The sequence below is a fragment of the Archocentrus centrarchus genome, chromosome 6, assembly GCF_007364275.1.
Source record: "Archocentrus centrarchus isolate MPI-CPG fArcCen1 chromosome 6, fArcCen1, whole genome shotgun sequence".
NCBI classification, from domain to species: domain Eukaryota; kingdom Metazoa; phylum Chordata; class Actinopteri; order Cichliformes; family Cichlidae; genus Archocentrus; species Archocentrus centrarchus.
Window position 1 is genome coordinate 30,436,292 of NC_044351.1, and position 26,371 is coordinate 30,462,662.

Sequence of the window (26,371 nt, forward strand, 5' to 3'; positions counted from 1 at the left end):
TCAATTTGAATATAGTCAAATCTCTAATGTTGCATTGCTAATGTTAAGCATTTCAAATCACCCCCACCCCTCTAGTTCACAAACTTGCCATGAAGTTGGTTCCTTAACTTTGTAAAGTATGAACCCATGCTGTCTGGATCTTAACCTTTTTGTCTCATGATATATGTTCTAGCATATTTTTTTAAAAAGAAATTTTAAGTTTGACACCCAACTTGATTTTTGCTCTTAAAGTACCTCACCTTCTACAACCATGCTTTTGCTCAGTTTACATCCTTAGTCTGCTGTGACAACACTTGTCATTATAATAAATCTCACCAAGACAGAATAAAATGAATATATAAGTTTTAAAGTTTTATTTGTGCTGTCAACAGCAGCAGCATTGTCATCAGTACTCCTCTAGTTTTGATAGCCTCTTTCGGCCAGCCTTTGCCACAGTGATGAGGAGGATGAGGAAGAAGCCGAGAGTCCACACAGCTGCTACAGGCAGCACCACGGCCAACAGTATGCCTGAAACAAATGTAACAAAAAAGACACAGCACAGTGGTATCCATATCGAATACAATGGGAGAAACGGGGCTTCCAATGAAGAGTAAAGTGATAACAGGCAACGGGAACACTTATTAGCAGCAACTGGCTGATCACACAGAGGCAGGAAGCAGAATATAAATATTAGTATAGAAACAGGAGCTTACTAGATTGAGGTCTGTCTGGTACTTCGATCCTGATGGGTCCATATGAGAGGAGACCCTGGCTAGGGTCTGCCCTCATTGCTTCTCTCTTACTGATCAAGTTACAGTTCTGAAGGGGGAGAAAAAAATAAATAAATAACTATTAAGCTGTTTTATTGAGAGACTGCACAGTGAAAGAAAAACTATTACAACAATAAAAATGCTGCAATTCCTCTTGTCCATACAATCTCAAACTGTTCTCACAAATATGATTTTTTAATTTGAAACTTAATTATAACATGAATACATTTGGGACCCAATTTCCTTGGCATATTTAGGCTGCCAAGGAATAAAAAGCTCACAGGAATGCAGGACTCATGGTCGTCAGGTTCACACAGCTGCACAGTGCAGTGCAGATAGAGGTCATGGGGATCTGCCGTGAAGCGAAACATATCAAAGCTGTAACGAATGGTGGAGTTTTGCCCATTAAGTCCAGACTGTCCCTCAGTCACATTAAGGAAGGAAACAGTTTGGTCCTTCACACATCTGAGTTGAGAGGAGGAGGAGGAGGGATTTAATGTGAGGAATTCATAGTTAATATGACAAAAGTAATATGAAGAGAAGTTCTGACCCGTTCTGAAGCAGAAAGTGGACAGATCCCTCTGTAGAGTTTGGCTGAGGAAACTGTGTGGCCCAACACTCGTTTATTCGAAGCAGGAACAAATCTGCAGGCTCCATCACTGTAACCTCTACGTACACCTATACAAAAAAACCCCCCCAAAAAACAAACAAAAACAAAAATATATCTCAGAATTCCCATTCTTCCAATTTGATTCTTTGAAGTTGGAAAAATGATCAACTTGTTAATCCTAGCTAAGGCCATCTCTCTTACTGTGAAACAAAGGCAACATCATTGCAGAGTTGAAGGCATGATCAGCACATAATAGCTGAGAACTAATTTTATTGTCTCAGCATAAACTAGGGGTAAACGTTTCATGCCTTTAAGCCTCATTTTATGCATTCCTGTAGGTCTACTGGTCTAATTACATTTTATAATGTGCTCCACAGTGCCCCCACTCTTCTCACTGTGAGACATTAGAGCCTGATTGTTTAAAGAAGTGGTTCTCAAACTCTGGGCTGGACTTCACTGGTAGACAAAGCCACAGCATGGAGGAATAAAACCAAGCTGAACTAACTAGATTTTTGTATAGTACTGTGCAAAAGTCTTGACCCAGCCCTCATTTCTTTATAATTTGCTGGGAAAATTGGATAGAGGTGCAGCAATTCATTAAAACATGCAAACATAAATGGAAATACAGTATACAAGGCAAAGAGTTTCTACAATTCTAACTATTTGGTATGACCACCTTTATTATATAGCTCACATTTTTTTAATAGATTCAACTAAAGAAATGGGAACAAATGTTGTGTTTATGTGGCAGGCTTCTAGTAACAAAGTGCTTAAATATACAATCAAGACAAAAAGGTGATTACCTTTTAACTAGGGTACATAAGCATGTAACTTATGTTGTTTAATCATCCTGCTCTGGGGCAGGTTATGTCTGAGAAAAGATATCAAGTATAAAAACCACCATCTAGCCAATCAATTCTCTTGGAAAATGGCACCACCATTCAAACTTGAATGGTGAGACTCTCATGAGTGAGATTCTTCAGGAGTGCAAGAGTGTCCAGAGACCCAAGATCTGTAGAGGTTGATTTTAGCACTAAAACCTTGTACTTGTTATTACAAGATCTGAAATTAAGCCTACTAACTGTTTTAAATTATATTTTTATAGCTCAAAGAGTGCCTTGACTAGCACCGTTGTGCAGCTGCTTAGTTTAGCTAAATGGTCCCGAGTCTGTTAAACTTGCTTCACAGTACAGGCCCCCAGGTGAGTCTGAAACCTGCTTCAAAGAACCAAAAATCCAGTCTTGTGTCAAAACATCAGTCTCACCTTGTAACTGGTTAAATCTTAGCTTACCTTGTCTCTGAGTTCAATGGTTGGAGCACTGGTATAAGGTTTAGTGTAAGTGTGGTCCATGTACAACATCATCCGTATCTTGGCCTCAAGTTCGTCTACATGCATCACAGTCTCACTGTAGACATACAGAAGAGTGTCAAGAAAACACAGGTTTGTTTAGTGGCTTTGAACATACAATTTAGGTATGCTATTAAATGTTTTTACATCCTAGTCATGGACAGAAAATCTATATCCCATTGCACAGATTTCAGTAGACGGCAAGTTTCAGAAGGACATCACTCAAACAGAAAGGATTTATTGCAGCTCTCACAAAGGCAGCTTAAATAAAATGTGGATTCCTATAGATGGGAAAAATCTTTTTATATTTTCCCCTCCTCACCTGGAAATGGGGAAAACAGGAAAAGGCAGACTGACTCTTCTGATGTATGGATACACACATGTGAAGTCCATCCTAATGAGTGGATCTCTGATGATGTTTCCGGTAACGCGAGGTTCTGACAGCACACTCAGTGAATATGAGATATGGGTTAAATTTTTCTGGACGGGGACAAAAAAAAAAAAAAGGGAAATAAAGAGAGAAATGACTAAAGACTTTTCTAGACTGATGTAGACATTTAAAATAAATTGTGCGCCAGTTGTACCTCAAGTGGCAAGCCTCCACAGGTCAGGTATTTCTGTTTGGAAATCCTGAATATGTAGTACGGTACATCACCAATGTACTCTCTCTTCGCTCCACAAGATTTGTTGGGCAAGTGAAGGGTCTCCAGTGGCACATTGTGATACTTGAAAAAAGCTTCCATTGCTCTGATTGCTATGTAGTCTTTACCACACATAACCTTGATGTGTGCATCTGTAAGAAGCAAAAGTAAGTCTCTGTACTCATCCTGCTAGATCTCATTTTACTACAAAGACTAAAATGCACAGTTGATATTAAAGAAAATACTTGCAATGGTTTGAATCATATCTGATAGAGTCCTTTTTTTTAATGTAAATAAGAAGTCTTCTTCACACAGTGGAGTTCCACAAGGTTCTGTACAAAGGCCTGTACTTTTTACATTATAAACGATGCCCTTAGGCAATATTATTAGAGAACATTGCATACACTGAAGCCAGATGCCAATTCACTTTGGCAGTTCATAAAGATAAAGGCTCAGATGACCTGTAATTTTCTTCTTCTAAATTCAAAAGAAACTTTAGTCTTTGTGCTTAACCTAAAAATCTTAGAAACATGATGTCTAAGGGCATGCCCTGTATATTTTCTATTTTAGTTTTCATCTTTTTAGATACAATAGTGAAAACTAGATGTTTGAAAATGTCTTCTTACACATAGCTAAAACAAACCTCAAAAACTGAAGCTAACTACAATTACCTGGGTTGTATCCCTTCTACTGAAACATGCCAACAGTCAGCTCAGCCTTTGTTTACTAGTTACAAATATGACTGTACCTCCAAGTTTCTAGTAGAAAATTAAGAAAAGTTCACAAATCCAAGCACAGGGGGGCTTTATCAAATCATAGTTAGACTGAATTTTTTTAGGGGGTAGTACATGGCACACTCAGACGCTTCAGCTCTATCCAGAGCATCATTAGACAGAACCAAGTGCAAGTAAAAAGTACTGTTTAAAAAAAGTCTCAAGAAGTGAGTCAGAGGAAGAGTAGCATCTCTAAACCACTTGTCAGGAGAAAGCTGTGAGTGGGCTGTTGCATATTAGCATTTCAAAGTAGGAAAAAGGGGGGGGGGGGGGGGGGGGGGGGGGGGGGGGGGGGGGGGGGGGGGGGGGGGGGGGGGGTGGGGGGGGGGGGGGGGGGGGGGGGGGGGGGGGGGGGGGGGGGGGGGGGGGGGGGGGGGGGGGGGGGGGGGTGGGGGGGTCATATTATTGCTGATAAATCCAAGTTTGAGGCAGTAACAGATGGAGAAAACAGGAGAATGATACTGCAGAGTGAAACTTGGTGGTGGACATATTTAAATCTGAGCTTGTTTTGGCTACTCTTAAGTTGGATGCCAGCCCAAAACCAAAGAGAAGCAGCACAGTGTTCTTCAGAGACATACTCTACCCCTCTGGTTTGCAGGACTGATATCGCAGCAGCAGGATAATGAGCACAAACACACCTCAGTCTTTGTGAGGCCTAAGCTTAAAACGGATCAGTTTAACATAATTCTGATGGCACTGAATATACTTGTGACAAACTCATGAAATATAATGAAACAAAAATAAAAAGACGTGAAACCCAACTTTTGTCACACTGGTCAGCGTAAAATCCGACAGCACACTTGCAGCTCCTCTGGTCTTTAGACAGCACACATCTTGTGCGGTCAGTGCAATGCTCCACACTGCAGATTCCTTAGAAAATACAGTAAAGTAACTGTGAATATCCAATCTGAAATACATCTCACATTCATTTTTCAATTCTTCTTACCCGCAACTTTGTTCACCTCCAACGTGAACCCGAGGAAAAGCAGGAGGACCACGCGCAGCTAATTTAAAGAAAGAATATTTCTTCTATTACTCTTTTGTTTCTTACACTAAATAACAATAAGCTTTCAAAAAACAAAACAAAAAAAAAAACATTTTGTCCACACCTACCTTCAAGCCGATTAAAGTCATTGTAGTAAGATGTGTGGGTATATGTTGGTTTTATTACAATATTTGCAGTGAAGCACAGTGATGTTCTTCTCCGCTGCCGTCGTTTCTTCACCTGCCGGTCTCCAATTAGGAACACCTGCTGTGTTTCTCGAGGAGGAAACTTCAACGCGAGTAACCCCGCTTTTTGGACCTGGAGAATAAATTTAGCCACACATATATATATGTATGTATTTTGTATCATTGTTAAATATTTTTATTAGTGAAACAAACCAATTATGTCATGTTCAAAGTAAAAAAGAAAAAAATTTTTAAACTTTGTTGCCATTTCAGAGCACTAGCAGCCGCAAATGTGACGATTTGTTGGACCGTTTATTGGTCGAACGAATCGGTTTGACTGTTTCCCTGGATTTTCTTGATGAACACAAATACCTAATAATCCATTATATTTAAATTTTAATGTGATGTTTTCTCACAAAAAAAAAGAGAGAGAGAGAGAGAAATATAGACATGCTCATCAACATTCAGTTTATTTTGTGGACGCAGTGAATGCTGATCAAAATGATTTGATTATATCGAGGTTTCCACCAGATGTCACTATCGCGGCCTCAGATAGTTCAGTGCTTTGTCCTCTGCGTCACCAATTACAGTCTGATTCAACAACGCTGCAATTACTCAGGTCTCATAAAGATTGGCTTTCCACTAAAATATGAACTCCAAGCCCTACGCGTTTCTAGAAGGCCACTGGAAAATCACTAAAACTTTGAATCCATATTTGGACAACTGTGGGTACAGAAGGTTTGGGTGTCAGCAGGTCAGAACAGTGTGGGGGGTCCTCCGTAACGGGTCTATGATTGGATTATCAGCGTCTCCAGGGAAAGCCATAAGTGGGTCAGTGAATTTCCTTCTGTTCCAACTCGTCACACCCTGAGGCTGCGGTCCGTACTCTCAAACATCATTGGGCAGACCTCTTTCTTATCGGGTGGAGGACCATCTGATTTATCAGAAATATAAAAAACACTGAGAAGGCAGGTTCTTTGCCTCTGATTATTCAGAATGGTGTTCTTCATTTTATCATCCATATTTCCAGTTTTGTAAAGCTGAATAGCTGAAACGTGAGGGGAGGATCAGCAAATGTTACAACTGAAACCTCCAAGGACACTTCAATGGCAGCGCTTCCCTCAGATTGTGATGCTTTGTCACAGTGACCTTAAAACACAGCTCCTTGGAGAGGTTATTTAGCTCTTCAAAACTGGGATAAATCCTTTTTTCTGTTTTTTTAAACAACCAAATGAAATGACTGACCAATGAAAATAACCTAGACTTAAGTCCAGCAAGGAGCTGAGGCAAAAAGATTTTGAAATTAATGATAAACAATGACTAAAAAGTTCTTGCATTTTGGTCTAGGATGAATTATGGTGATATAATTTACAGTGTTAGCAATTAGTTTTAGAACAGACTTAAAATACAATCATATGTGTGCACACATTGTTGTTATTCCCGAGAAAATGTGGTGAGACATTAATACACAAAGAAAACTGAAGCGTCCATTAGCTTTGGAAAATAAATGGCTCCAATGAAAACTTAACACACATTTTGTTACATTTTAAAATGATCTTATCTTTGTTCTGATATCCATTTTCTCCCGTAGCTGTACTTCATCAAAATTTGGTAGTCATGCTCTTACCAAAGAGACCACAGAAAACATAGAAAGGAAATACTGGTAATATCCTTTATTAATGGACCAATGAGCGGAGTTTGTGCTTTACAAATTAAAGTGAAGAGTTTATATAATGTGCCAGTGATTACACTTGTATCTTATTTCATCAAACAGATGTAATTTTGATATCAGAGTAGAGTGGATTTGAGTAAAACTGAAAAAGAAAATGTCATGAATGGGAGGAAAAGTTAAAATGATCTTGGCAGGTGTAACTGACAAAAATATCCCACTTTTCTTGTGTGTGTCAATTTAATTCTTTTTAAAAATACACAAATTGTTGCGGAACTTATTTGTACTGTAGAGCGACCCTGAGTTATCCTATCTTCTGTTTGATTTGAGTTTGGTTGATGAACCAGTTTTTTCATTCAAAACCGCAGCAGCAGCAGCAGCATGCAGTGGGTCTTCGTCTCGTCGGCAGTGGTGTGGGGCCACCCTGGTGTTGTGAAATAGCCGGGTTATAAGAGGTGTCTGTCGTCGGCCTGATTCACAACACCAGCTGCGGCACACACACCCGAGAGGCAGGTCTCAGGTGAACCCAAGTCTTAAAACACACATACAAGCAATGTTCTGGGACAGATTGTATCACTTACTAAAACTTGTAAGATCAGTTGGTTGCCAAGTTGAGTCAAACTGAATCCAAATTAGGGATATCTAGTTTGCACTAAAATGTAACTACTATCATCCAGCTTTCCCTTAAGTGCCATACTAGTAGTTGAGAGAAAAATGGCTTTAACATGGCACCTTTTCCACCAGCTAAAACCACAGGTGGTAAAACAGCAAAGGTGAGACAAAAAGATGCTCAAGTACAACAGCACGGACCCCTTTACTATTTGGCTCAGCTGTGTTTGTGACCACAAATGATCCCAACTTCTCTGCAGTTATGTGGAGCGGCCAAGACAGAATGAGCCTCCATCTGTGTTCTCTCAGGCCAGACTGAAGGACAGAGAGTGTGGGCCACAAATTTAACTGAGGAGATGGAGGGCAAATGTTTCTAGCAAACCTCAAGTGATGACTGGTTTTGCTGCTGAAAGCTTGACAAGGCATTGCCAAGAGGTGCTTCTAATACTCTTAGTTCAGGTAGATTGTGAGGGCAGGAGTGGTTATATGCTGTTCTAAATGGTTGACGGAGCATGTCCAGGCAATTATGGCCTGCTTTGTGGCTCATACCACAAAGTGTAAACCCTGAACTGTGCGACAGAATCCTAAAAAAAAAAAAGAAAGAAAAAAAAAAAAAAGGTTTGAATAAACTTTACATAAATGTATCTGAAAGTTTAGCGAACTTCCACATTTTCCCTTAGTGGGGCTAAAATGTGTTTTTCATATAAATGTTTTAAGATGACCTCGTTTTCCTTGAAAATATGCACAATTCTTTCATGCTGCACAGAGACCTGCTATTACTGGTCGGGAGGGGGGGGGGGGGTTACTCATTGTTCTGTGTTGAAAAATGTCTCTTTTTGTTCCACTGATCTCCCCTCTGATAGAGACCGAATATCGCCCCAGTCCTATAGCTGAGCTCGAGCCAACCAACCATCTGCCAGGGGACAGGACGTGTCACAGATAGCGCACTACAGCCTGTGGAAACGGCACGGCTACGGCCTGCAACACTATGGACTGTGAAAGGGAGAGAACGGTCTTGTTCTTTGCCAGGGAGACTATTCGGTTACATTTCATCTGATTTATTTCCTCTGGAGGGACATCAAGTATTCTGAGGTGAGCTAAACCAACACCAGTTGTTGGGTCAAGAAAAAAAAAGTGTCTGGAGCTTCTTTTTTTAAACGATATAAACAGACTCCAAAGTTGTAAATCTTTCATTACGTTCATTCTCAGGATGTATTTTACCTCACAGGCTTTGTGACAGTTAATATAGGTATGTGATGACGAATGTGTCAAAATGTGCATGTAATAGGACCACTTTAAATTGAAAACTCATATTAAAAACATATAATACTTTGACTCAAGTTTTAAATTAACAGTATCACTGGAAAAAAAATAAAGCAAAAAAGGGGAAATAAAAAGAAAATGTAACGGGACATGAAATGTTTCAAAATAAAAAGACAACTGAAAAGCAAACTTTTTTATTCCAAATCATCAAAGATACAAATATGAAACAACACAATGGAAACAACAGAACAAAAACAAGACTGACAGGATATCAGATGGGCAAAATAACACATCAGTTAACACGATGATGAACGCAGCGGCTTTTACGAAACAAGATGGTGGGTGAGTGTATGAATGAGTGGGTCTTTAAAAGGCCAAAGGTTTCTGTTCACTCTGTGTGTGTTTGTGTGTGTGTGTGTGTGTGCGTGCGTGCGTGCTTATGATGATGTCTCAGTTCATCAGTAATTCCATCTGCACCAGTCTTGCATTGGTGTCTCCGGCCATGTTATAGGGAATCATGCCAGCAAAGGTGATCAGGGCCCTGGCCTGGCTGCGTAATTGCTGTTTAGAGAAGAAGATGGTGTGTTAACATTCTGCAACTGTAAGAGGAGGAAGTTTTTTTCCTGAGGGGTGTACCATCAAGCAAGTTGGGCAGAGCCCGTTTTCTTTGCACTAGCTGGCTTGACAAAACCTACAAATCCTTTTATAGATACCAGGTATCCCAACTGTATCAACGTTCTTTCTGCCTCACATGAAAGAAGGTGTTTGACGTGTAAAACAGAAGTGGAAAAAGGCGGAGACAGACTGAGAGGAGATAAGAGAGAAATTCTGCAGAGAATGTCAACTTGCAAGTAAGTGAATATATTTAAATCACCACTCAATGCACTCCCATCACTATTGTTTACCATATTAAACCTGATCTGTGTATTTTAACATAATGCTCACTTTCTATGATAACTGGGTCAGACTTGCTCAGATTTCAGCTGTGTAAAGTGCTGCAGTTACAGCTTGCTTGGCTTTGTTTAGTGACATTATTAAAGTACAGCTAAACAGGCTTCCAGACTGAATGCATTCTGCAAGCTGAGAATCTATCAATCACAGATGGTCAGGAAATGCATTAAAGCTTTTTAAAGATGATTTTAAACCGAAGCGTTGAACACAGTCGGGTGAAAAAAAAACAAAACAAAAAAACCTATTACAGTTGCTGAAAACATTTACGGATGTTATTTATGAACCTTCTTTACAAGGTCTGTAATCACATTAACTGAATGTTAACTGCTACAGCTGAGCTGCAACAAGAAGAACTGACCCATTGTATCAGAGGATCAGAATTGATCAAATACACTGACATCAGTGCATGTGAGCCAAAGAGTAAGAAAAACTGAGACACAAAATACCAAAACTGTGGTTTAGTACAAACATTTAAACTAAAGGAATCTTTTTTAAAATATATATATATAAAGTGTTTTGTTCAGCTCTACCTAAATACCCACATTATCATACACTGGCTGCATTCAGCTGTACTTATTTTCTCACCGAATCTCTGTCCTCTATGGTCCTCTGTGGTCGTCCTGGTGTGCCAGCTGGTGCCCCCTTTAGGCGTTTGTACTGTGTATAGAGGATGTTCATAGTGGCCAACAGCACTTCAGACAGGTTGTGACGCACCTGGAAAAACAAAAAAAGAGAATGGGTGGGGGGGGTGGGCACAATTTAATAAAGAGAAAACAAAGAACTGAGAAAAACTGAGCTTCAGTTTTGTGTCTGTTGTTCAGAACGTAATCAACACCTCATCACTGAAGTTCCTGAAAGCAGCTACTCTCTCCTCCACGCTGTCCTGACTGAGAGGAAGAAGCTTTAAACGCTCCATCACCTGACAGAGAGACACCAAAAGAAATGACATTAATGTGACGAGACTATATGCATTTCCCTTAATGTCTGTGCTTTGTTCTTAGGAGCCACCGTACATTTAACCACCCATCACTCCTCTGTGTTTACTGTCAGAGCTGCACTCACATCATAAGCTCTGTCGACGTGACCTGCATGGTACTCATCAAAGAACGTCATCAGGTCCAACAGCAGATAGAAGGTACTATCAACTGACTTCTCTCCTGCTATACCCTGAGACCGATACCTGCAGAGGAAAAACAAAAAGAATTTAGTTTTGGATGTGCACGTGTAGATTTTAACCAGTGCACAGTGGGTCTGTGTCCTTACCTCTCAGCGATGGCCACGGCAGTGTTTTTTAGCCTCTCCTTATTGGACTGAGGTGCGCTGACCTGAGCAATGACCGGACTCAACAGCCTATTCATCAGCTCCAACACCTTATCTGGGTTCTACACAGAGACAAATGTAAAGAGGCAGGGAGAGAATCCAAAAGCGACAGCTCTGCAGAGATACTGTGCTGTATACGGTCTGCTCACCTTGGCCAGCTCGTAGAGTTTGACCGCCTCCTCAAACAAACCTTTGTTCTCAGCCTCTAGAGCCACTTTACTGATGATAGCTCTGGTGTCCCCAGCAAACTTATCTATGACTCCAGGCTAGACAGGGGAGGAGGGGAGACCAGAGTGAGGCATGGAACAGCGCAATTCCAATGGTAATATTTATTATTCATAGTGTTTCCTGTGTCTCTGAAAACTGCTGTGTTATATTACATTACTAAAACTGGACCTGGGCCCACTGGATCTTTATGTTAAGCCCATTGTAAATAACCTTGGTGTGAAAATGGACTGTCACTTAAAACTGGACAAACAGATTCATTCTGTAGTGAAATCAGCTTTTTACCAACTGAGGCTTCTTTCTACAGGTCTTTCAATAATATCTTTTAATAATTTTGAGAGAGTTACACGTGCTTTTATTACAACTTGACTTGACTATTGTAATGTCCTTTACGTTGGTGTAAATCAGGTCTCCCTTTCACACATTCAATTGGTCCAAAATGCAGCTGCTCGCCTTCTTACCAGAGCCCATAAAATGGGGGGATATCTTGTCTATTCTGGCCTCCCTTCACTGGCTTCCTGTGCATTTTAGGATTGATTTTGTTGTTGGCGCCATCATATCTTACTGATCTCTTAACACCATATGTTCCTTCAAGGTCACTGAGATCTGCTGACCAGCTACTCCTCCACGTTCCAAAAACTAGACCTAAGAACGGGGGGAAAATCGAGCTTTCCCAACCACAGCCTCTACGCTATGAGCTACAACCCACCCTCCTCCTGTTGTTAGGATGCACAGCCACCTTACACATTTTTAAAGTGCCTTATAATAATTTTTTAATTCTTTGGCTTTCAATCCAGAGTGAGAGTTAAGGTACTTAGGCTGTTGTATTATCTCTTGTATTTTGTGTTTTTTTGGGGGGGGGATATATTTATCGGTGTGTGTGTGTGTGTGTGTGTGTAGTATATCTCTTATTTTATTGTGTAACCCTTTGTTTCTTGTGCAGCACTTTGGTCAGATTTGTTGTTTTAAATGTGTTTTATAAATACATTTGGATAAAACAACATGAAGCTCGTCCTAAAAGTCTGACTGTATATCAAAATAAGAGACTGCATATTTTTAAACTCAGCAGTTAATAGAAAACGGCGCTTGATTAGACAGCATGTAGGTACATATTCAATGACACGCTGTGCAGCATTTAACATCGTCAGTCGTGAGTGGGATGAAACATACAGCGCTGTGAATTTGAAAGGTGGGGGGTGGGGAGGAGGTGGGGTGGGTTCCTTCAACATCACCTCGTGCAAAATGATGTAGGCAATGTGAGAAATGTCAAGAAACTTTGGGGAGAAAAAAAGGCCACGTGAGGCATTATGAAGAGCATTTTGATTCTTGACAGTTGAGCGTTACTAAATGAGGTGTGCTGAAACATGTAGATGTGCTGAAGGAAGATTTCTGGCCATGTATAACTGATTCACCCCCTCCCCACAGAGCAGAAGAAAAGAAAAATTTGAAACAAAAAGAGGAAGACATGGATAGGTAGCAGGTGAGGGAGGCAAAATCAAGTTATAGAAATAACCAGAGATGAGATGAATAGGAGGAGATAAAGGGATCAAAGACGACTCAATCATCCTACCTTCCTACCGCCGTCCTTCTCTAATCTTCCCAAAAGCATGTCAAACTAAAAAAAGACAAAGAAAAAAATACCACATGACAAACATGGAAAGAAAACACTTACGCCTGTATAACAGAATAAATTAATCAATACTGTCAAATTTTACACATAAATTTGTTACCAGCAGATGCTGTTACTCCTGCTAACATGTCTGTAATAATAATAGGCATCAAGCGCTTTTGCTCCCTATGAATTTCATCTTTGATCTGGCCGCCCTCTGGTGTCAGAGTGTGCCACATATTGTTTCCTAATCTCAAATTTACTTCTAGTGATCAGCTGCTCACAACAACCGTCAGTGTGCAACATTCTTCTCTTTAGATGGGTTTGATGTAAATCTATATTCCAAACAAATGGAATCATTTATACCTTTAAGAAATGCATTTTTATTGTAGACATCTGAAACAAGACAACCTCTTTAATTGGCCGCAAATGTTAGTGCCGAAAATAGTTATAAAATCGACTTATTTGATGGATCCTTAACGTATTAAAATCTAAAGCTTTCACTGTTTCTCAACTATAGAGGTGTGTTCTGTTTTAGAGTTTCATCAGCCCTCCCAACAAATTTTTTCTAAGTCATTCCTCTGCTTAATGAGGACACCACTCAAATTTGTGCAGGTCGTATTTGCCACATGATAAGCGCAATTAACCAGGGGTGCTCAGACCCTTTTAAAGAAACCAGATTTCTGCTGGTGAGAAGATAAAAAACATCACCATCAGCTGATCTGTAACTAGTGCAAACCTGCTATATTAACTACACCAACATTTGATTAATTACATGTTTTTCTGGCCACAGTGTGAAAACGGGTCACCCACCTCTCGACTCTCAATAACAAGTTCACTGACACAACGCATGAACATGTTCTCCCCCTGGTTGTCTTTTTCATTGCTGTAGCAAAACATAAAATATGAATTATGAGTTAGGGCTAGACAGTGAGAAAATTCCAAACAGGATGTGGCAGACTGTGGGACTGTTTACCGTAGGAAGTAGAAATACTGCAATGCTTCCCGTGGATCAGTGGACTCAAACTTGCGAGTGTACAGCATGAGCAGACGGATGAAGTTGAGGCGACGTACCATGGGAGGGTCACCGGGCTCCTGACTCACTGCAGAGAAGATGCAATCAGTGTGTTTAACTAAAAATAAATTTCTCGAATGTGTGCATCACCCTACAAAAAAATAAAGGTGATACTCACACAGCTGAGCGCTTTGACCAGTCGACTTCAGGAGCAGGCGTAGCTCATACAGGACTAACGCCACGTGTACAGCATGACTCCTAAGTCGCTCAACTCGAAACAGAAAAGCCACTGCCGCCTCAAACTGAGCTGTCAGGAACAACACCTGAAAATACAGGAAGGGCTGCTGGCTCGCAGAGAAATGGGACTCTCCTGATGGAGGAGAAAAAAAAAAAAAAGAGAAAAGGCACAATAAAAATGTAAGATGGGGAAAAATAGTTTTTAAATAATCTGTCTATTATTAAAACCTTCAAGCAAGTTCAGGAGAAAACAGGTCACACTTATAACATGGGGTTTAAGATTCAAATGCATGTAGTTTGCACAAAGATTTGCAAACTGCCTAAAGGTATCTGTCAAAAAGGATGCAATGAGTACTTTCCCTACAGTGCAGAAGTTTTATTTTTCACAGGTTAAAAAAAAAAAAAATGACCATGATATTCTGCATGTAACTCTTGCTTCAATTAGTGTTTCTGCAAATTATTATAACACATTTTCTATTTAATACAATAAATTTTCCAAGACTTTCAGCATATGACAGTACAAGTATTCGGGGAGCTGGCCACACAGCAACCAATGCCTGGGGGTGGGGTGGGGTGGGGCTGGCTGGAATATCAAATGAAAAACTAAGCTATCATAAATACACACAAAAATATAAATTAAAAGTACAAAACAACATATATTTTGTTAGCTGTGACATTTCTGTCTTACTGTGCATTTAAAGAACATACTAGATGTGATATTGTAATAACTGACTTAAAACAACACCCACACAGGTGTTTCCAATCATTCTGATTAGACCTCCCCTGAGATTGAGCAGGGAAAATAATTGAAGTCACCTGTGTGGGTGTTTCACTGTTTTATGAAAATAAATTACTATAGTGCTGGAATTTAGTTTAATTCAGTAAATGTAACAGTCACAGACCCAGTTTCACCCAAGGTCCACACATGCCACGTCAATTTTTTTTTTTTAAACACGGGAGGAGAAATTTTAAAACATTTTTTGAGTGCAGGTACTTAGTCATCAAGTTTACTTTTTAATTATAATTCCTAATCCTCTTGTTGGCTGAAAGTTTGAGGAGTAGAGCAGGGTGGACCATGTCAGCCATTTTACAGTCTTATCTCAGACTTACAGCATTTTAGTTCAAAAAGGGAGAGTGAGAGAGAGAGAGAGGAGGAGAGAGAGGGAGATGAAGGGAATATAAAGGACAAAGGAGGAGAGATAGGAGTGTGGGTGTGAGGGGAGGGGGGCTGCAGCCGAGTGTGCAAACAAGAAATGAGAAAGAACAAATGCATAGGAAAGAATGTGAAAGGGGACGAAAATCAGTGGGAGGAAGGAGGGACAACAACTGTGCATGTGTGAGGAGAAAGAGGGATAAGGGATAATAGAGGACAGGGATGCAGCAGACGATTGACAGAGGAAGCAAACAGATGAGGCTGACGAGCACAGCACTGGCGGTATGTGAGAGAAATGAAGATGGGTTTTGGGCTTCACGTCCTGCTGTGAAGCAAGATGGAGGACAACAAGGAACACTGTGCCAGAGAACCGAGGGAGGCGAGCAGCAGAGAGAAAACAGAATGAGGCTTCAGGCTATACTTCCCAGCAAGCAGTAGAGGAGAGAGAGAGAGAGAGAGAGAGAGAGGAGAGAGAGAGAGAGAGAGAGTGAGAGAGAGAGAGAGAGGAGAGAGAGAGAGAGAGAGAGAGAGAGAGAGTTTGTGGTCTTATCAGAACAGTGCAGGATCAGCCCATGGAGAAGGCAACACCCAGGGGAGAAAGCTGTGCTTTTCTCAGTCTGTGGGAGGGAAGGCCTTACGCCCTTGCACTTGCCTTTTTCATGTGTCCGGGGCATGTGGTTGTTTAAGTGGGAAGTCTTATTTTAAATTGATTTTGGATGAAGAATCAAAGCCTGTCTGACCGCTCCTAGCTTCACTTATGCTGCCCATAGTTTAAGCGGGTTTCTGTCAGGACAGTCACTCTAAGGCCTGATTTAGACCTCTGCGCTGAATCTTTGTAGGGTGTGCAACGTAACCTACGTAAGTGTCAGACATCGCTGCCGGCCTTTACGCTTTATGTGTTAATTACCTTGTGGTTGTGCCCTGGTGCTTTACATGCAGTGCCAGCAACAATAGTAACAGATAAGGAATTTTTTTCCCTCCTGGGTTCCCACTCATTGTTGTAGTCAGTTTTTCTTTGGGTTACAAACATTTGTCCTTCAAGTTTTTCCACTTCTTTGTGCATTCCCTCACATCCACTCCAACAGTTTCAGCAATCAAAAACTGCAGCGAAAAAGTAGCTGGAAATGCACGGGAGGATTCGATGGTACTGAAAAGGCCAATCACAACATTTGTGACATTTCTCAGGAGGTGCACATCAGGTTACGTCATAGGGTTCAGAGAGGTTTCCGGTTACGACACAGGTTAGGGCGTAGATTTCCCGCTGAAGCACAAATCAACAGTAATGTGTGAGGGTAGGATCAGTAACTGACATGTAACGCTGTTCTCTTACACTCTCTTCTTGTGTAGCACTCCCATTTGCAACCCCACAAATGCCTTCGAGGGGGAACTATCCAAAAGTGTGCCCCTAGTCTCTTTTTGTAATATTAATTGTGGTGAAACATAAACATGACCTAGTTTGTTATAGGCACAGTACACTCGCAAACATTTTTATCCATTTTCATTTCTCCCTGCTTTAAGCTGAAGCACTTTACTGAAGGTGTTTGATAAAGCCTGTGGAGATGGAGTGGAAGGTGTTAGTTAATTTGATGCAGGCAGTTGTAGCGCTTCCAAGCAAGAAAGTCTCCCAGCTTGATCATAAGTACAAAAGATGAGTGACTGTGTTTCTATTTCTACATTTAGCAGTTTAAAGAAAAAAAAAAAAAAGAAAAAAGAAATCAATTCACAAACAGATTCTGGCTCAGTTTTCTACAGACTCATGAACTTTTGTTCCTGCCTACTATGACAAAGCTCTGAGTCACACTTGGCTTGTTGTCCATAGCAACAGCTGCTGAGGCTTATGGGGAGGGTAGTATTTAGAGCTGTTGACTATAGCAAAGAGAAGAAAGAATATTCATGTTCAGAAACAAAGTTGAAATATTTATGGGTTATTTAGTGCTGTTAAACGCATTTTTTCTGTGGACGCTGGAGTTTTTCCTGAAAAGAGAATTTTTTTTTTTAACATATTGCCTAACCAGTTTTGGTAAATGGGGTTTCATTTACTCAAGTATAATATGCTTTTATTTATTAAATGGTAACACTTATTTATTCATTAACAAGTAGCAAAGACTCCCTTGTTATGCGGGGATGATTATGCGTATGCCCTCACCCCTCAGTGTGTGTCTCCATAAAATACAAATGGATATAGCCTCATAACAAAAGATAGCATGTGAAGCAAAGAGCTAGCAGTAACCCAAATAAAGTCTGTATCATGGGAGGTACAAACAGCTTGCCTGCACATGCCTGTGCCTGTTCCCTTGTACTACAGAGAAAAACATAATGGAAAAAGAGGAAGGTGGGGAGGCAAGGCGATGTACTGCAATTCTCGAGAAACTAAAGTTCATATATTTGCAGTTATTTCTAGAGCTGAAAGAGAAATTCAGTCCCCTACCGTAGTCTTCCAGCAGCTGTTTCTGTAGCTGCGGCAGGGTGAGTCTGTCCTGAGGAGAGCTGCTGCCGTCATCATCAAAACACACCTGGTTCAGCTGGGGGACAAAATATGACACATCTTATGTCAGGAAAAAAAAAAAAAAAAGAGAAAAAATAAAACCCACAGCCCAAAGATATCAAACTGAGAAGCTTTAAACTATCCAAGGTTTAAATCATGATCTCTAACTGAACAGGATCTGGTCTGGCCACTGGGCCAATGCTTCACTTTAACCTAAAAACAGTAAACAAAGGGAACTGTACCTTAAGCCAGAGGTAGTCCTCAGTCTTGTCCGCTACCTCTCCGTGGTTGTCATTGATGTCACATTTTCCAATCACACAGTAGACAGCTCTCTTATACGGATCAGCGCTGTTCCTCAGCACTCTGCGGTAGTGCAGGCGAAGCTTGTTCTCTGAGGTCGGGGAAAGGCTAACGGGATGAAATAGATAAAAGAGTAATGCTGGAGAAGACTAGTTTGATCTTTCTGACCTCGATGGGCAGAGGTCAAAAAATACAGAATCACAATAAGCTGAGACATTCTCACCGTCTGTCAGGGCTGTTCATGTACTCTTGAAACCAGGTCTTGAAGTCTCCCAGCTGATGCTGCATTCTGTTCACCACCTGCATGGCTGCATTCAGGTCACCACAACGCAGACAGTAGTAGATCACAGCCCACACTGGGTGGCCTTCTATCTCACCATCCTATTGCACACATCATGTATACAGAGGTCACAATTTTATTTACCCATGGCTTAAGTCTTTAGATGGTGTCCAAATAGGGAGCTAAGGACTGCACAAAAGGCATGATCAAAATGATCAAAAATGTTTCTAATACTCAGCCACAGCAATTCATCAGGAATCAGTAAGGCAACTGTGCTTTGGAATTGTGCATTTCCATAGGCTTTCTATCAGTGACTGGCTTTTAGAGTACACGTGTGTATGATTCACTATACTGGCACAATATTGGTTTAGTAGATGAATGCCAAAGAAAAGTTAAACTCTTAAATATAGGTTACATTTCTGACCAGCCCAAATAAGATTCTTCTGATTAGGTATTCATGCGCCAAGTCTAGGTCATTCTGGTGAGATTGTATTAGTGTAACAATTATGAAAGACAGCCCAAACATCTTCATATGGTATTAGGGTTCCTTCATCCTGTACCATGATTCCCATGTAGGCATTCTAATGCACAGTTGAAGCATGCAAGTCTGGTTGAAATGGTAAGCTTTAAAGATCACTCAGGTACTGACTGAACTGGAAATCATAAAAACAATATAATTTTGATTAAGTGAAGAGGCCTGTAGTTAAAAAAAAAAAGAAAAGAAAAAGAAATCCCTATTTTGTTATTCATCCCCTTGGGGTTTTGGAAAATTGTTACACCTCTACTAGATGAGATATAAATCCTGATAATATCTGGTTGCGTCAGGTGTGTTATCAATGCAACTTTTTCACATCTCAGCTTTAGTAAATAGCCAAGCTGTGTGCTGTAGATGATGCTTTTTTTTTTTTTTAGGTATTAGCCAGACATTTAAACTGTGTGTACATGTGTGTGTCTGTGTGTGTTACCTGCATGCCAGGCAGGGGCCCTGGTAATTTGATGTTAAGGAAGCTGCGGACTAGTTGGTATGTTCCGGGCACCCCTCCTAGTTGGGCCTGATGGAGGTTCCCAAAGACAGTCACCATGGTGTAGTTTTTATAACTAGGAAAGACAAAAAGTCAGACTTCATTTTTATGGTCAATTTCAGCTTAATTTCAGAATGCTGTACATCCATCATGTATGTATCCACCCGAAAAAAAAAAAAAAGTAAAATAGGACCAATCACTAGATTTTATAAAAACAACAACAGGACCAGCTACCTGTTCTCAAGGAAGGTGAGTGCCTGACGTACAAAGGCCATTTGCATTTCAACACTAGTGCGACTCTTCAGAGCGTCCTTGGCTGGAACCAGCAACACATCTGTCATCTGCTTCACCATCAGCCACATTTCTGATACATTCTGGAGGAAAGAAAAAAAAAAGAGAGAGAGGGGCACTCATATGGAGTAATCTAATCTGCTGCATCTGAAAATAATAGGTAATTTCATGGCAACAGCAGTAAGAGATCAGTGTTCTTACCTTATCATCCAGGCTTTCTGCTACTGAAGCACATAAATCTCCTAGATTAGGCTGAATGTGACCGTTCACTATCTTCTCATTAAAAATGTAGATCTGAAGGAAACAGAGGTGGTAAAAAAGGAAGGGAAAAAAGATTAGTGTTGACTAAAGTAGGTCCACAAATTGTTAACTCCTCAGTTTTGTCAGGATTTGTTGAACAAATTAAGCCTCAGCTTCAAAATCAAAAGAAAATTCTACGGCCATCGAGTGAAGTGGTTCACAATAAAAAACAGCAAGAAAAGTATCAAATATTTAAGAGGTCATCGAAGAGGATAACAAAAATCAGACATACGACGCCGCACGCAATGTGTCGACACATGGTCGAAGTGAAAAACTGCACTTAAAGCACTGTGTCAGGTAGTTGATCAGAATCAAACTGAGAGAAGGTCAGCTTGGATGATGATGGGTGGAGCGCTGGCGACGAGAGACAAACAGAGGCAGATTTACCCCCCTCTGCAGACCAGTGAATCAATATGTTTGATCTGCCACATCCTGCTTTTGCTGTAACCCCATTTCAACCAAATGATCCGCTGACAGCTTCACCAACCGCATTTGAGCTGAACTGACTTTAAAAAAAAGAAAATTCAAGAGATTTTTTTTTTATCGTTATTATTATTTTTATTGTTTCATTGGATTTAGCATAGTTATGGTTGTATAAAAATCCTTAAATATATCAGAACATTTGATGACTGACAAGTAACAAAAAATCTGCTGTACAAAATACCACAGCGTGAATGCAATCAAGGATATTTTACATAAAACATATATGTTAAAGTCACTATTAAATCTAACTATGTGCATAAAAATGATTAGACTGTTCTTGACTCACCTGGCGTCCATAGGCCACCTCCACGCTGTCCAATGCACTTCTTCCTGGAGCTGTCACTTCACTCACAAAGCTGGGCTGTAACAGATCACAGGCAACTTAAAGTAAGCAGCATTTTAAAAAGTAAGCAAAGACAGCCACAGCAGGCCCATCAGTCCTGTACTACTGAAACATCTGTGTCTAATGTGCCAACAAGCATAAAAAAAAAGCTTAATTTTTCATGCTGGTTACTTTGTATTTTGAGAATCTATGTAGCTATGATAGATAGACATCCTGTCCAAACTGTGTTCATGATTACTGTCTGCCTGCCCAACACATGCTGGGATACAATCCCACACAATAAGACTAAAGATCAAAGTCTTGTTTTTAAGTCAGGGCGATGATAAAAATAGTGTCCATGAGTCTAAGATGAAAATGCTATTTTAGTTGGTTTAGTTGAGCAGGTAGACAGTTTGGAGTGTGCATTGTCAAGAAATGTGCTCAAGAGACTTGACATTTTCTTTTAGGTAGACATACTCAGTCCAAGAAGTTAAAATGTATTACACAAATGATGCTTTTTGTGGGACCCAATAAAGTGGAAAAGATATGACACTTGACAGTTATTCTCAATGATTTTTACACAGAAAATAAATATATTATATTATATAAAGCTTCAGTTGCTAAAATGAGGTCACAATTAATAAATCCACTATGTTGTAAGCTCACTTAGAAGTTAACAGAAGCTGACTTAAAAAAATCTGAATTTAATCCTTGAATTTATTTTTATCTATTTACAAATCTGACTACTCAGATGTGGACTGTGGATAGCAGATTCATGTATACATAAAAAAAAATGATATTACACAAATGTGGATTGACTCACTGCTACACATCTATCCACACACATTTCCAATCTGAATGTGCCACAATAATACCCTCATACAGCTCTGTGCCCTGTACCTCCACATCTTGACTGAAGTCCAGAGCATCTTCTCCTGCTCCGAGTAGTGTGTGCAGCACTCTCTGCTTCACCTGCTCCCACTGAACCAGCATGGACTCCCGATGGTACTCTTCAGCCAGCAGGAACGTCTGAACAAATGACCATGGGAAACAAGTCTCCTGTCATATTTACAGCATGCGAGTTTTAACATTCTACATCATTCTGGTGCCGCTGGTTTGAACGTTGTAGTTTTGTGCTTGCAAGCTGCTTTTGCATATGAGAGAAAAAGCACAGTTTACTGGGATGGTGTTGCAAGAAACAAGTTGTATTATAGATGCTAAATAGGGGATATCCTGAATATGGTCATCTCAGGCTTTGAGCACAAAAGCCCCACACACCAGCTGTTCAAACCTTCTGTTTGAGAGCTTAAAGACAAGGTGAGCTTAAAGTTGTTTCAGAGGGAGGATGAGCTAAGGGGCTGCACTAAAGCCCAGTAAAAAAAAAAAAAAAAAAAAAAAAAAAAAATTAAATTAAAAAAAGATTATTTTGAACTCTGAATCATACAAGAATAAAAATATCTAGAAATTAGAAAAATAGGTTTCCTTTGTAGTACAAGTATTTTATTACATATTGAGAAGGTGGCACACAAAGTACACACAGGAACATATGAGACATTAATCAAGCAAAATGAGCATACCTCTACTACACAACCTTTCACACACACACACACACACACAAAACTGGATTTAGCAGCAGACCCCTGTCAAGACTACTCCACCAGGACTCAGTAGTGTCTATTTTAACTCTCCACAGAGACTTCAAAGTGAGATAATGGGAACTTGAGATAATTGAATCTCCAGCTTAGGGAGATGCAAATCTAGACTAAAGCCACCATTTACTGGGTTAACTTGGTCACTGCTTGGATAACAAATCTTTAAACAATTATGAGTTTGCTGCATTATGTCAAAAAAACAAAAAAACAAAAAAAAAATCAATAAATTACACATATGGTTTGCTCACAAAAAAAGAAGTGACTGGTATAGTTTAGCTACAAATAATCCTAGTCAGTAACACATCACAATCACTAACAATGGAAATTAAAAAAAAAAAGCAATAGCAGCATGCTTACACCAAACCTGCCGCCTATCTGAATCAAAACATAAGTTGTAGCTTTGGAGTGTCTTCTTTCAGTGGGACCTTTCGAAGGTCCTGTACCTATAATTACACTTAACTTCATGTTATGCCTTGTTGAGAAAAAAAAAAAAGTATTAAATATACTGTTATCAGACTTTTTGTTACCAGACTCATGCCAAATACCTTTTGGCATGAGTTTTAGAAACATATACCTGGCAACAATAAAAATCTTTAAATTTAAGCCATATTTGTGTCAAGTGGTTTCTGTGAGGCTGGACAACACAGATTAAATATGTAATTTCATAGCCTACATTTTCATTTGATGTAAAAAAAAAAAAAAAACTAAAGCTGTAAGATAAAAATCTGCAAGAACATCTAACATTCGCTTTCTTTTTAATCTTCAGTGCATTTGTTTTTTTTTTTTTCCACCCTTGCACACAAGTCCCTTTTCCTCTCTCAGGGAGCGGAGAGAGAGATAATGGGAACGGCAGCTAATTAAACGCGGGGCCTATTAGCTCTGCACATCAGGGAAGCCATTTCAAAACCATTCCCCAAAGGTTCACACCAGAAGGACTTTTAGATCACAGCGAGCAGAAATTACAAAAAAATTTGTTTTTTAAGTGCTCAGTATTGTGATGTGCTGTGCTAATGCTACTACACAGTGCAGTGTTGAAAACTAATGGTTTTGTAAATCTCAGTATATGGCAAACAAACAAACACTGCTGCCTGTGACTAATTATGTAATCTTTTTCTTTATTTTTTTCATCTAAAGAATAAAAAGTATTGATAATACTCAGATGTGGGTTCTGCAGACCTGCCTTACTTTAGGAGTGCCTCTGAACTAGTTTCCTACACTGCAGGATTAAGATTCTGTCGCTCTTTTTTGAGCAAAGAAGCAATGAGACACTGGACAGATACAAACCCTGCGGCGAGACTCCTCGATGGCGGACAGCAGGGCGTTGTCCCTCTCGTTCTTCAAGAAGCCCTGTGGACAAGCAGAGACAGACACACGGAGAGATGTGGGGAGAAGAGGAGGCATGGTGATGAGCACCGAGGGAGACAAGACAAACAGAGAGAGACAAAAAAATGCAGGATATTAGCTTGACTGGTGTGGAGAACAGGAAACATAGATAACCTGTATGCAGAGAGTCCTTCGGGGACAGATTTAGCAGGTGTATCCTCATTTACTATTTGGAGACAATCTCCCATCCCAGGTTTTTTTTACCCTTCCAAGTCAGGATTAGGATGATTGCCATTTTATACAGACATAGAGGCAGGCTGCAGAAGTGCTCATGCATTTCACACACATTTCTGCTATGAGACAGCAGTCAGCATGGCCTCCATTTTGGTGCAAACTCAAGATGGCTGCCACTGTATACACGTCTCCCTGTTATGGCACTTTCAGTGGGAATGGTGGCAATTTCATTCTCAAGCTTTGAATTATCAGGAGTGCCAGTAGTTACAGTATCATTCATTAGAAGTCAGTCAGTAAACACAGATGTGCACTTTTTGGAAATGGTGGCATTGCCGTTCCTGCTTCATCCTGCTTTATCCTCTAAAAATCACAAGCTGTGTTATTCCAACATACATCTTTTTTTTCTGTTGAGGAATACGCACTCAGGTGCAACTCCTTCATTTAAGTAAGAAGAACAGAATCAGAGTATTATAAACGTGTTGTCTTTAAATAGGAGGACAACAACAACTCTGCTAAAACTACGTATTATTTGGGTCAGATGAAAGCACAGACTATGTGCAACAGAAATAATTTTTAATCCTGTGAAAATAAGAGCAAATGTGGCAACAAAGTGGAAACTAGTGTCTTGTAAATAAGAAGAATCATAAATAAATGATATCAGTAACACAACTGCTTTTAAAATATCTAAACATTAAACTATTTAAAATTTAAGATGCATTAGAGTATTATGAACAGTATAGCATTTTACATAACATTTTTATTATATATTAATTTGACCCTTCTTTATTCAATAAGAACATGAAAGAAAAAATGATACAAGCTACCAGTTTGCAGATGTCCTAAAACAGCCAACTCTATCATGTTAACAGACATTTTACCACAAAAAAATAAGAAAAACATCAAATTCTAAAAATAAATATCAATTATCAAAACTGTGGCTGTCCTGTTTTTGTAACTGACTAACAGAAAATCCAGTGAAAGAAAGATCAATTAGTTTATTTAAATCATACGGGTAACAAAGAGAAAAACAGCAGTGATTTTTGCTTTGCTCTTGCCTGGTTTGGCTTACACTAATAGTCCGCTTTGTTGACTGCTCAACACACCAGCTAGTGACTGCTGTCTGCAAATTTGCATTTCTACAGTAAAGTACCTCCACTCCTTATTGCACAAATAAGCCTTGTGTTACACTGCTTTTTTGAGATTTATACAGCCATAGGGTATGCAGCCCTGACATAATAGCCTCTTAGGTTGGAGGAAGGTTGTTCCCTCTGTCAGATAATGGCAAAGTAATTTACTGGTGACATTTTGTCTTTCTTCGCATGTGAAGCACGGAAGATAATCATACCAAAAACACCCTAAAACAAAACAAATGAAAAAACAAAGAGTGAGTCTAAGCATCCCTGACCTCCCTCCTGTCCCCTCATGTGTGTCCATGTTCCCATGCCTACTGAAAGTCTCATTTCTACCTCATCCTTTCTTTCCAAGCTCTCAGACATCATCTCTGCCTGTCGCTGAATTCCTTTCCTCATTAGATGGATAACTTTCTGAAAAATGTCAATTACAAAATACCATCAAGTAACTGACAATTAATGGATTGCAAGCTTTTCATACTTTAGCAAACTAACCTATTCTAATAAAGTTAGTGAAAAAAAAACTGAACTTGCTGGATGAAAAATCTTAACCTCAGGATTTTTCAACTGGAACACCAATAGAATAACATAAAAATATGATTAATAGCATTTTACATGCTGATTGACTCTGATATCTTTATTGGTAAGCCTTTTTACCACTGAACATTTTAAAAAAGCATTAGACATTTATATAAAATGTTCTGTGGGGTTTTTATAAGCAATTCATAGCCCTTATAAACCCATACAGTTGTACAGTACAACTGTTCAATAGTGCAATATTTCCCATAATGCAATATTGTTGCTCTTCTTTGAACATATACCAGTGAACTTAACATCTTTTCGCTTTTTCATGATTTTGATTTGGTCCTACGTGGCGCCTACCAACAGTTTTGCAGACTGTTGTCTACATATTGTAGCAGTTTACTGTCACCAGGGGGCAGTGTCACAGAAAACCGGTCTGTGGGCGCCTCTTTCTCGTGCAACTGTTCAGCCAGGCACAGAAAAGTGCGAAGTTTTCACTGTTTACCATCCAGTATTTCTGTCAGTGTATTACAAAACTGGTGGCTCTTTGGGCCCTCACTGAGTCTAAGCATTGGGAATGTTTTTTCAAGCATAAACTTAGCATAACATAAAATTTAACTGAATACAGCAACCTGCTGTCACACATACCTGATCCAGGTGTTTCAGTACAATAATGAATATCAGT

At 39.7% G+C, this 26,371-nt stretch overlaps 2 protein-coding genes across 2 annotated transcripts in view; both read right to left on the minus strand.

Annotated features, from left to right (window-relative positions):
• Positions 1-372: 372 nt before the first annotated feature.
• Positions 373-5,406, minus strand: zpd (zona pellucida glycoprotein d). Its single transcript, XM_030732363.1, has 10 exons — positions 5,235-5,406; positions 5,068-5,125; positions 4,884-4,991; positions 3,292-3,500; positions 3,030-3,187; positions 2,651-2,765; positions 1,300-1,427; positions 1,031-1,214; positions 693-798; positions 373-507 (listed from the first exon to the last, which is right to left on the minus strand). Exons 1-10 carry the CDS (start codon positions 5,253-5,255, stop codon positions 386-388), a joined length of 1,209 nt encoding a protein of 402 aa, XP_030588223.1. The 5' UTR covers positions 5,256-5,406; the 3' UTR covers positions 373-385.
• Positions 5,407-9,010: 3,604 nt separating this feature from the next.
• The window catches only part of nup93 (nucleoporin 93), a 29,567-nt gene continuing 12,206 nt past the window's right edge, over positions 9,011-26,371 (minus strand). The window contains exons 4-22 of the mRNA XM_030731349.1: positions 23,762-23,824; positions 21,726-21,854; positions 20,790-20,864; positions 19,922-20,014; positions 19,664-19,803; positions 19,373-19,505; positions 18,351-18,508; positions 18,070-18,235; positions 17,771-17,864; positions 14,131-14,322; positions 13,914-14,040; positions 13,751-13,823; positions 12,899-12,943; positions 11,253-11,369; positions 11,047-11,165; positions 10,846-10,963; positions 10,619-10,702; positions 10,369-10,497; positions 9,011-9,393 (exon numbers count right to left, since the gene is read on the minus strand). Coding sequence (XP_030587209.1) covers positions 9,283-9,393; positions 10,369-10,497; positions 10,619-10,702; positions 10,846-10,963; positions 11,047-11,165; positions 11,253-11,369; positions 12,899-12,943; positions 13,751-13,823; positions 13,914-14,040; positions 14,131-14,322; positions 17,771-17,864; positions 18,070-18,235; positions 18,351-18,508; positions 19,373-19,505; positions 19,664-19,803; positions 19,922-20,014; positions 20,790-20,864; positions 21,726-21,854; positions 23,762-23,824 — 2,166 coding nt within the window. The 3' untranslated portion in view covers positions 9,011-9,282. The remainder of the gene's footprint in view (positions 9,394-10,368; positions 10,498-10,618; positions 10,703-10,845; positions 10,964-11,046; positions 11,166-11,252; positions 11,370-12,898; positions 12,944-13,750; positions 13,824-13,913; positions 14,041-14,130; positions 14,323-17,770; positions 17,865-18,069; positions 18,236-18,350; positions 18,509-19,372; positions 19,506-19,663; positions 19,804-19,921; positions 20,015-20,789; positions 20,865-21,725; positions 21,855-23,761; positions 23,825-26,371) is intronic.